Genomic DNA, 12,564 nt, shown 5'->3' on the forward strand with positions numbered 1-12,564 from the left:
CACACACACACACACACACACACACACACTATATATATAAATATAAATAAAATATCTTTGCAATTAACTTCAACATGGGCTACAGCACTCATAAGAACTGCACCAAACTATTTTGAGCCAATTTTACCTTTAATAATATGAATACCAGCTAATCCATTCAAAGCACACACCAGTTGCCTATGGACTTCCTCACATTCTGTTCGACATTTTTTCTGTAGTGATGTTAGAAGCTCCTCCATTGTCATTGTGCTGGAACAGAGACCCAAAGCATGAAGTGCAGGCATTCAATATACATCAGAGGTCACAAGTCCACCTTTTCAAGAATGTACTTTTTATTTACAATAATAAACTGAAAGAGCTAGCAACTGGTATAATTAAAAAATGATGCTGTTCTACTGCTTTAATATTTTTACTAAATATATTCCATATACAGAAAAAAAATAAGGAAGTAAGGATACAATCCTTGCCTAGATGCCTTGTAATCCCACATTATATGCAAAAGTGTGGTGAGAGACTATAATGACAGACTTGACATGACCAAGTGACATGACCTTAGTGACACAATGAATAGTGGAATGGCACTGCTAGCCTACAGGAGTATGTTAAGCAGCAGGAGAGGGGGAGAAGTAACTGCAGTTGGGATTGTACCCAGTAGAAGGGTCTCCTTCTTTCCCCCCAGTCCATGCTGCTCACGGTCTCATGATACCATTGGCCAAGCCAAATAAACTTCATTATTTGACACACAGCCCAAACTCTCCACTGGACCTGCTAAGCTGACCCATGGAAAAGGGAGAAACACTTTAAAAACATTCCAGTCTGGGCTTGTTGATGGTGACAACGTTCAACTCAACTTTTTTTAAAAAATGTTTTTAATGCTGTGGACAGTACACTGCTATCTCATAATCTGATGAAAGTGGAATGAGAAGGAACAGAAACCTGCAGAAGGCTTCCAGGTGGAGGCACCCTAACAGAGAAGCAGATTGTTCTAAGAATATCAGAGGAGCCCATCTGGACCAGAGCAAAGGCTATCTAGTCTCGCATTCTATTCTCACCGAGCCAGCCAGATTATCTATGAAGTCCACAAACAGGATGTGAGCGCAACAGCACTCTCATGTTCACATTCCCCAGGCACAATACAGAACCAGAGTGGGAGAAACAGAGAAAGTAGCCATTGTTCACTGTCAGATTCAAATTGTAAAATAAAAAATAAATGCTGATTTCTAAAAGACAAGCTCTGAGGAAAAGTATATATATTTAACAACAGGCAAAGAAACCTGAGACTGGTCCATGCCATTATGTAGATAAAAGACAACCCAGCTTCACAGAGAACAGGATAGAAAAGCAACAGTGAACTAGCTTGCTAACCTGATAGAGATGATGGGTTCATTGTTTCTATTATTCAGAAGCCCTAGCACTATGTCATGGACACAGAAGTAAAAGGATACCAACATGTAATTTCAATCATTTGTTGTAAAAAATGGACTATTGCTCTCAGACAAAAAGAGCTTAGAAACAGGTCCTTTTCTGCAATCCTTTTTATGGGAGCTACTTGTTTTGTTACTGTACTCCTCCTTTACTGAAGTGGCTATGTTGCTGCTACCCATGAATATTCCACTGAATATAGGTTGCTAGGACAGATAAACAGTTCAGTTAAAATTAAAGCTGCTTTATTTCACTGACACATTTCCTGAACTTGCTGCATCAACTTAAACGCTAAAGAGTTAGTGGCAATGTTCTGCTCCCAATGCAAGCTAGTATTATATTTCTAGAACTGTGAGAGTATGTATAGTCAACATCAGTTGTCATACTGCTATGCTATTTCTTCTCACAGCAGAGTACAGAAACATGTAATCTGCAGAGTTGAAAAGGATTAATCAATCAGTACTATTACTTATCCCCTTCATGGATCACTGCCTTGTTGTGGCGAAGGGGCTTGAATTACTCAGGGAAGCTATGGACAGGTCAAGATGGACAGGTCATAGTGGAGAGTTTGGACCAAACGTGATCCACCTGGAGAAGGAACTGGCAAGCCACTCCAGTATCCCTGCCAAGAAACCTCCATGGACAAAGACAACAGGCATATAAAAGATATGACGCTGGAAGATGAGCCCCTCAGGTCGGAAGGCGTCCAACATGCTACTGGGGAAGAGCGGAGGACAAGTACAAGTAGATCCAGACTGCAAGAAGATCAAACCTATCCATTCTCAAAGAAATCAGCCCTGAGTGCTCACTAGAAGGACAGATCCTGAAGTTGAGGCTCCAGTACTTTGGCCACCTCATGAGAAGAGAAGACTCCCTGGAAAAGACCCTGATGTTGGGAAAGATGGAGGGCACAAGGAGAAGGGGACGACAGAGGATGAGATGGTTGGACAGTGTTCTCGAAGCTACTAACATGAGTTTGGCCAAACTGCGAGAGGCAGTGAAGGATAGGCGTGCCTGGCGTGCTCTGGTCCATGGGGTCACGAAGAGTCGGACACGACTGAACGACTGAACAACAATAACAACTATTACTTATTGGTTGCAGATCAAAATATGAATTTCAATTGGTGGTGTGCGCAGTGAAAGATTATTCAGCACTGTTGGATTTATGGTAAATGAATAGTTTTGAGTCAAGAGCAAAGACCCAACAGGTCAATGGATCCCAACTACAGTTAGGCTAAACCTATCTGCATAGTTTAGATCTATTTATTTCTTTGCTCAACTAGTTGCCTCAGAATACTATCAGTTAAAGTAAAGATAATTAAAATTAAAAGATTTGATATCTTTATATTCATAGCCTTGGATCAAAAGCTGCTCTTTTGCAAGCAAAGGGCACCTCTGCTTCCTTCCTCACTTTCCACTAATTTCCCCTTCCCACTACAACCTCACTTGCACTTTGTTGATGCAAGTCACAATGATTAAAAACATGGAGTGGGATCTCAGTTTTGCATATTATCTTAAATTTGAACTTCAATAACTATCTTTAATGTTCCATCAGGTGAGGTAACAAGACCACAGCAGGTTGCACACATGTATGTATATCTTGCTCTGTATGCAGAATATACAGAGTATTTTCAAACACTGTCTTATACTTATTCAACTTCACAAGTACTCTGCTATTTCTAGAGTCACTGCCTGGAATATGAAGTCCAAACAAATAACAAATAGCTTTCTCTTTCATATACCAAACTGGTGAATTTTACTCACCAACCGACTTTAGAGTAACTACAGAAAAAGCCCAACCTTTACATTTCAATATTGTAGGTCTACCCAGAAATAAGTCCCACTGACCCATGTACATCAGTATAAGAGTCCCATAATTATGAGAGGTCTACAGTCACTTTAAGAATAAATGTAATTAACCTTTTCTGCAGTGGCAGGAATTCTCCACGTACAGCTTGTGGGTGACAGCAGGCCTGCCTCAAGCGCAACAAAGGGTACAGAATGGAAGCAACTGTCCTCCGATCCAAGCTGCTAAGTTTGAGGGACCAATCAGAAATCTTCCTGAGTTTTGCCAGAGCATCCTGGCAGCAGACCTCATGTTGGCGATGATAAAAGTGTCTCTCCACAGGAGAAAAATAGAGCCAGTGTGTATCTTCTGTCTGAGCAGGGATCTGAATCTAATTATAAAATGAAATGACAAATGAGTAACTCAAATATTAGGTGAAAATGTTGTCTATGAACATATTCTTAGAACTTGTGTGTTTACTTGGTCAATCACGTCCTTCTTTGCTGACCTCCACATTATCTTGGCTATGAAGTTGTAGAGAGGATGTGTGTTTTTCCTGCAGTATGGTCGATACAGAAGCTGATCCCACCAATATTTGACCCAGTAAGGATCAGCTCCAAGGAACAGTACTAATCCATATAAATCTATGATAAAGGAACAGCACATTTAACTGCATGCAAGAAATACTTTAAAAAAAAACAAAGCTTATACACAATTCAAGTTAGCTAAGCCTGACAAGTTTGGGGAGGAGAGATGGAACTTGGGTGCTGTGTATACAATCAAATCTCTGTGAAAGCTTAAAATCCCCTTATAAGTATCACACAGAGTCCATCAGCAATTTCAAAGCACTGACATTTTTCAAAATCTGGGCTTCAATCACAAATGTAAACTTTATATGGAAGTTCATGGAAGGACAGTTTCCAGCTTCCTCCTAATTCTTAGGAGGCTTTCCTGAACAAGGATTACTGCATGGAGGCAATGATAGAGGGTAGAAAATTTTCCAGTGCTTAAAAAAATATTTTTGTTGTTGCCGTTTCTTAAGTTTATTATGAAAAATGAATAGATGCCAATTGTAAATGCAATTATTAGGCGCTCATAATCAATTCAGTGTTGGCCAAACTTGGGTCTCCAGCTGTTTTAGGACTACAACTCCCATCATCCCTAGCTAACAGGACCAGTGGTCAGGGATCATGGGAATTGTAGTCCCAAAACAGCTGGAGATCTATAATACTGTAGATCAAAAAGGTGGAGTTCATTCTGTTTTAGAGAAGGTCCCACTTCCCTTGATAATGAAGTTCACACTTGGGGAGCAATCCTGGAAACTGGATACACAGGCAACAGGTTGTTGCTGGAACTATGTTTGCATAGCTTTTGCTAGTATGTCAACTACATCCTTTACTTGCGATACGGATTTGGCCATGGTAACACATGCCCTAGTCAGAAGAAACAAAAGGTAGCATTTCTTCATACAGCACCCAACTTAACTCTGGAATTTACTACCACAAGATGGAGTCTTAAAAACAGGGTTAAACTCATGGAATATAAAGTTATAAATGACTACCTGCCATGTACCTCTAGTACTAGAGGCAGTATGCCTCTGAATAACAGTTTCTAGGGAACACAAGTGGAGAAACTGCTGATGTGCTCATGTCCTGCTTGTGGGCATTCTATAGGCATCTGGTTGGCTACTGTGAAAATAGGATGCTGGGCTCTACGTACATTTGGACTATTGCAGTTGCTCCAAAATGCTGCAGCCAGCCAGACTGCTAACTGGAGTAGCTGATGAGGAGCGTGTGACTCTGATCACAACAACTGAATTGCTTTCAAATTAGTTTCCAAGCCCAAATCAAAGTAGGGCTGCTTTTGACCATTAAAAGTCCTAAATGTTGTGGCATCAGTGTATCTGAAGGACTGCCTGCTCCAATACAAACTTGCCTGGGCATTAAGATCTGCAAATGAGGTTACTGTCTGTATCTCACCAATGTCATAGGTACATTTGGTGGGAACATAAGAGAAGGCCTACTTGTACTGTTTAGTACTGTTTTGTGCTGCTTTTTTCTTTGGTGTGTTTTAAAGCATTTTAAAAATGCTTTAGTTTGCACTTGATGGATTCTCTTTTATTATTAGCTGTCTTGAACAATATGCTGTTGGATAGCCAGGACACAAATATTCTGGATTTTTTAAAAAAAGAATTGCTTTCTAGAAGGGAGTTTGGACCAAAATACTCTTCCCATTACTGCATGCTTGTTGATACAGACAGATTAGCTATACAATTCACCTTCCAATCCTCGTTGCACTGGTGTGCCACTGACACACCAGCGATTGATTCCACTCAAACGGAGAGCCATTTCTGCAGCCTAATAAAATATTATAGAAAATATAATTAAAACCCATGACTACTAGGAACAACCTCATGCTTAGCCCAAGAATATTAAGCAATACTAAGGGTCCACCTGCCACCATGCTTTCTAAATGTACTTGCTACGTGACTTGAATGGCAAGAAGGATGAATACCCCAATAGTTAGTGAAGAATAACTGCTTTAGGAGATTGACAAGATGGTAGTTCCCCACCTTTCTATTTCATCCCCCTATAGAGACCAACCAGAAGAAAGAGTCCTAGTGAAAAATGCTCAGATGGAATATCCCAACAATCTGCACAGTCCACACTGCTATAGCTCAGTTTTGTGAACAGGGAAGGGGTGAAATAGGCTGAACATTTGAGCAATGTAAACTGAAGTACTGAGATAACACCCCATTTCTATTTTCCTACTCAGGTGAGTTCCTGGCCTGCCATCATTACTGCATCTTGCCATCAGAACAAAGCCCCTTATATTCACAGACACAATTCCTTTACTGGAGGTGAAGCAGGTATTCACAGCAGTATTGCTTTGCAAACAGCTGAAATGGTCCTGCTTAATATTTCTTAATGTCAACAAAGACCGTTTTACAGCTTCTAGACCCAAGGGCAGAACCTCTGCCTGTTTAGATAGGCACTGAAACAGACTAACATCTTGCTTTCAACTATCAAGCAGTGTAATATACATGATGACCTAGTTCTTTAAACTGCCAGAATACATTGTGTTAGGAGATTAAATAATAAAAAAGTACTAAGCTTCATAGCAAGTCAAACCTCCGGCAGATAAAACATTTAGTAACACCTCCAAGTGAAACTATATTATTAGTCACTTCAGAAAAATAAATGTCAAGGTCAAATTTATATGCCTGCATGTTAAAAGGGTATACAAGTAGGCTCTTCATTTGCTTTTATGTTGTACATCTTCAACAGGGTCATACCCAAGCAACTCATGTTCATTCTCACCTTTGCAGTGGTGCATTCTACCATCTGTGCTTCATCCAGACAAATTCTCCACCACTCCACAGCTACCAAAGGACTTGGGATAGCCATATAACGCTTCTGGTTCCTGAAACGGCGTCCATCTTCACTATTACTGTGAGGAATGTCCACATAGTTCAGCTCACTACGAAGGACATCATATGTGGTGATCACTACTTCCTGCTCTGCCAAGATGTGAGGCTGTAAGAAACCATGCTTCTTCACTCCTTGATAAACCTGCATAAATTTGGGCACAATGCACATGAGAGCAAGCATTGACAATTAAATGGGGGGGGGGGCACACAGAGCACTGAGAAGCTGAAAATTTCCTGACTTGCAAGAGGATTTTAACACTATGATGACAGCTTTATTCACAGTTAAGCATCCTGTGGTTAAAAAAAATGTAGGTTCCCTATAACTTGGCTCTTAAGTTTCACGACAGAAATAACTGCTAAATCAAGGACTACTTTAGAAACAAAGATTTACAAGAAATAATCTGTTTCAGAAGGTAAGAGGAAGTTCTGTGACAAAAGCAGAAGTATTTGCACGAACAATTTTGTTCGATACAGCCCTTGATTCCCACTGGCAGTTTTTCCTTGTTGATTTTAAATCACTGATTTAAATTGTCTTAATATAAATCAATCTATCCTGCAAAAAATTTTTAAGGATTACTACCAATATCAAAATGTACTGAAATGCTGGACATTTATTGTAACAACTACCCAGGAGTAAATACATTTTCATTCTACTCACTTAATAACTGTATTTGCCGCACTCTACCTCAACATAGTATACTTCCCCTATTGGTTGCTGTGAAACACCTTTTCTTACCAACACTCGAAGAGAAGATGATCTCACATGCCTGTTAATCTCATCAACCCACTGGTGGCAGATAGAACTTGGAGAGATTATCAGAGTAGCTCCTGTTGGAACTGGTTTCATTGCTACAAGGCAATGGGGACAGTAAAAGGGCTTGATCTTTAGATTTTCTTCTTTGTAGTTCACACACTCAGCATGCTGCCACAGGTGGCAGTTCAGGCACTGCACACGTGCCTTATAGTCAACCAAGCCAAGCTCACCACATATGCATTCAAAGCGATAATCAGAGGTATTGAATGGAAAAATAGAACCAGGATGTGGTACAAAAATGCTTGTGTGTTCTTGAGAGGCTGGAGACTGGCCTTCTGAGTTGTCTTGCTGCTCTTCAGCTTCATCATCTTTTTTAGAAATGTCAGTAGAATACATTTTGTTTTTTGAAATAAGCATATTTTCTTGCAAGTCAGCAGTTCTATGCAGAGAATCTTCTTGCGTTATCCAGCCCTTAGGATCCAGTTCTGATTTTGTATTATCTTTGCTTCTTGTACAGTAATCATGCTCTTCTGCTGTGATGTCTACTGCCTGAGATAGTTTAAGACCACTTGGATAGCATGTGCCATTATCTCCCAATTCTTTGGTTTCATTCTTATTTTCTGGTGGATTTTTCTTCTCAACCCTATCTGAAGTTTTTATTTTCTAAAACAAAACAAGCAAACAAACAAATAAAAGAAACTAAACTTATTTTGCTTTTTCAGCTTCATAAAAACACTCTGGACTAAATCAAACACTTGATTAGGAGGCACAAGGGAAGGGGAGCTGGAAAAGTCCCAATGTGCACGCTGCATTCTGTGCATGATTGGAACAAAATACACTTTCAGGATACTGAGTAGACTTTTACAAAACTTTTTAAAGGGAGTTCCAGAGAAATTGTGTGTGTGCACGCACGCACACACGCATGCACACTTACTAGGGGTTGCCACCCCTGCTCTGTTCACCAACCCCTTTGCCCTTTCCCACACACCTGACCAAACCCCCACCCTTTTATATCTCAACCCTTACCTACCCAACTACTGTGTGAAGGGCTTTCCCCGTTAAACTGTGCTATAGCATCCCACCCCTTCCAATAAACAGCTCATTGATAGGCTGCCTAGCAGTGGCCTTGCAAATTGCAGTGTGTTGACATCTTGCATTTTAATGTGTATAGGAATATGTGTTTGTGTTTGTGTGTGTGTGTGTGTGTGTGTACAAACTGTTATACATTTTCAGTTCTTTTTTGTCCTCCAATTCAGCACTGCAGTCTAACACTAAAAAACTACACCCCAAACTACAATGCAACACATCTGTAATTCATTAAACAGTGTAATCACATTACACCCAAGAGATCTACTGCACATTATAAGCGGTACATTCATCCTCATTATCAGCCACTAGGGTTCATACGCAGCTCTCCCTGGCGTAAATTACATGCAATTATTTCAACCCGTTAAAATGTTCAGGGATTGATATGAAGATATCTCACAACAACTTTTGAGATGACAGTCATTAAAGCAGATGGTGGAAAATATCCAATGGCAAATCCAGATAAGATTTCCTACACAGCAATTGCCCCCTGAATTCTATCAACTCTTGTTCAATTGACTTAGCTGTTCTGTTCTCATTTGCTCCCATTCCCCAAACTACTATAATGGACATGTATCAAAACACTTAAATGGAAATTATTCCCTCCATGGATTAAAAAAAAAACCTCCCAGGTTACCTCTTTTTTGAATTTATTACAAAAATTCTGTTCCTTGTAGTTTCTGCCCAGCTTGAAAGAACCAGCAAGACCATGACCTTTGACCTGTTCCACTATCTTCTCTGCAATTAATTTTTCCAGAGTCCTTTTAAGAATGCGACGGTTTCTGTGTGTGTCGTACTTGTATATGGCATGGACATACTTAAAAATTGCTACAATAGATGCTCCCTTCTTCACATTCATTTCTTTTATAGCTGTTAAGAGCATCACTCGCAAACCTATTGTGAAGGCAAAAATATCTACGATAAGGAGTTGTGCAAAAAGAGGTAGCAAAATAATGTTAAGATTTTACCAGTATTTATGTATTTATTTAGGAATCACTTTCCATGAAAACTTCTCAAAGTTATGAACAATTTCAAATACAGTACAATAAAATACTAATGCAGCACAGCTATTCTTTTTTTATTGATGTAACATTTATTTTCATATATAATCAATTCTGCAAAACTAGTTAATAGGAAAAGATTAACAAAATTAAAGGAACTTATTTAAGTATTTCAAATAATTTTGAAAAAAACAAACCCTTAAACATAATTATTCAATTGTCATATCTGCATGCAACCAATTTAGGACCAGCCCTGATGTGAAAAACATCATTATCATATACAGTGGTACCTCTGCTTACGTACTTAATTCGTTCCGGAGATCCATTCTTAACCTGAAACTGTTCTTAACCTGAAGCACCACTTTAGCTAATGGGACTTCCCGCTGCTGCTGCGCCGCCACAGCACAATTTTTGTTCTTAACCTGAAGCGTTATTTCTGGGTTAGAGGACTATGTAACCTGAAGCGTATGTAACCTGAAGCATGTATAACCCGAGGTACCACTGTACTAAAACCTCAATAAATAAAGATAAATTTTGGAGGCTTGGTAGTAAATGTTTTAATCATTTCACATATGCTAGAAATGACTTTTATGTTAAAAGTATTTTTTTTAAGACCACAGTCCATTTTTCCTTTGATCTCATGTGAGCCTCAACAACTTTTCAAACAATACACAGTGGTACCTCTAGTTACAAACTTAATTCGTTCTGGAGGTCCGTTCTTAATCTGAAACTGTTCTTAACTAGAGGCGTGCTTTTGCTAATGGGGCCTCTTGCTGCTGCTGTGCCGCCGGCACATGATTTCCATTCTCATCCTGAGCCAAAGTTCTCAATTCAAGGTAACTCTTTCAGGTTAGCAGAGTTTGTAACCTGAAGCGTTTGTAACCTGAGGCATTTGTAACTCGAGGTGCCACTGTACTCAACAGTGTTCCCTAACACCTGCTTGAGACATCTGAATGAACCCCTCGCCCCGATACAGGAACCATCTCTGCATCTGTGCATCAAAGTAAAATGTAGCATATGCAATGCTAATACATGAACTTTGCCTCTTCTGTAATATACACGAATCCAAAATATGTCCTGCAGTACTGATCTGTCAGTTATTTTATATTATCAATCTCCTCAATCATTTTTATGCAGCAATAAACATATCTGCAAATATGTCGCACCAAATTGGTACAAAGAATAGTAGGAAACAGAGGCAGAATGTATACTGTATAATGGCAAATAAATATTGGCCCGGCTGTGCAGTAAGGCTTTTAAATAATTTGTTTTCAACAGCAGTTCTACCATTCTTTGCCCACAAATTCAAAGTAGGCTAGTTAGACAACGTTTCTGCAGGAAGGAGTCTTCAGACCCAGTACCAAATCTACTGTAAATGGTACAACATATTTCTTATTATTGCTTCTGGCAGATTAAACCTACTGAAGAACACTTACTAGGATAGTGCACTTTTTCCTTCAATTTAAGTTCCATTTTCTTTATGTTTTTCTTTTTGCTTCCTTCACTAGGTTGAGGCGGAACAAAGAAGTTTACCAAAAAACCCTAAGAGATAATTTTAACAATATCAAATTTATGTTCAGCTTCCATGCTGACCTGCTTCACAAAATTAACATTTGCATCACTGAGGCTGACACAATTAATGTATCTTAAACAAGCATGCCAAGAATATTTGAATATTAACTCTCCAGTTTTGAAAACACATAGAAAAACTAAGGCTGGGGGGGGGGGTGTAAAGTGACAATGCAATGGCAAACAGTAACAATTCACTAACAATATGGTTAAGATTGGTGATATCAAACAGATATCCCAGCTGAAGTGAAAAGCTAAGATTTAAAGGTATTTAAAAAAATTGGTGGTGTGCAGGAGGAGAGAAGAGGGGAAATTCCACCAGACAAGCAGAAGTATTTGTACAAAAGGAATGACATCATGGGACAACATGAGAGTTTGATAATGACCAACATAAAATAGTAAAAGAAAAAGTTAATGATAAATAGATTGGGCACAGAGAAAATATTAATTTGCTATTACCAGATTGGCCCTAGTATATAGAATATGATGCATAGGTATGAGGCAAGGTCTTCAAAACACAGAAAAAAACACACAAGGTTGTACATTGACCTGAAATTTGTTGTTCATAGTAATTTACAAATAAAGATCATCTCTCAATAAGCTTAGCCTAGTGAATGCTGTATATTTTGCTTGGCCCTGGGAGAAGTACATAAATTTTGTCAACAAAAACAATTTTCCTGACTTTCATGAACCCTGTTCTGTGAAACTTGGTGCTTCTAGTATCTTCCAAAATTGTCTAATACTAAATTTATTATGATCAGCCAGATTATGTAGATCAATTTGTTCAATTCTGGAGGTTCAATTCTGGACTAATTTGGCATTTGGTTCTAGATGGTAACCTGTAATCTATTGTATAATAGTAAGAATTTCAGTCCCAAAAAATCAGGCATGTCCAAAAATATGCATACAATCTGGTCCAACATAAATCCGAGACTGATGGTAAACTCTTGCTCAATTTATACAGATTTTAAAGTTGTATTTATTGATGCTGAAGATACACTGTTAAGCAACCAGTCCCATGTTTGTTTTTGTATAGATATGCTTAAACTCCTTAGATCTTCCCCCCATTTTTATTAAAATGGGATTTGATTATGGATGGACATGAAACTAAAGACTTGTGGAATTGAAAAAAAATGAATAATTTATTATAATAAACCTAAAAGAGCAGTTCTAATATACCCCTAGTTCAATGTTCTGCTACCAATAATGGTCTCTTCTCCCTCACCACCTACCCCGGCAAGAACCAAATCATTTCTCGGGTATTGGAACCATTTGCTTCATTCTCACACCTACTACAGGTTTCTCACCTCAGGTAACATCAGAGCATCCTGTTTAACATCCTTTCGAGTGTGTGTCAGGATAAGGGACAATACTTCTACTGTTTTTCCAAGGCCCATCTCATCTGCCAATATTCCTCCAGGCCACTGAGGCCCAGCAACTGGGCGTTCACGAATAATGCTGAAGACCAAAGATTCATCCTAGTTAAGAACATGTTATGTGTATGTATAATTTCTGA

General features: G+C 38.9%; 1 protein-coding gene across 1 annotated transcript in view; it reads right to left on the bottom strand.

The window, feature by feature from the left end:
• The window catches only part of SHPRH (SNF2 histone linker PHD RING helicase), a 39,708-nt gene that overhangs the window by 21,086 nt on the left and 6,058 nt on the right, over positions 1-12,564 (bottom strand). The window contains 9 exon segments of the mRNA XM_033143944.1: positions 128-249; positions 3,343-3,599; positions 3,689-3,852; positions 5,487-5,565; positions 6,529-6,780; positions 7,375-8,055; positions 9,116-9,372; positions 10,916-11,021; positions 12,356-12,506. Of these exon segments, the coding sequence (XP_032999835.1) occupies positions 128-249; positions 3,343-3,599; positions 3,689-3,852; positions 5,487-5,565; positions 6,529-6,780; positions 7,375-8,055; positions 9,116-9,372; positions 10,916-11,021; positions 12,356-12,506 (2,069 nt within the window).

This window comes from Lacerta agilis, chromosome 3 (assembly GCF_009819535.1).
Source record: "Lacerta agilis isolate rLacAgi1 chromosome 3, rLacAgi1.pri, whole genome shotgun sequence".
Lineage (NCBI taxonomy): Eukaryota > Metazoa > Chordata > Lepidosauria > Squamata > Lacertidae > Lacerta > Lacerta agilis.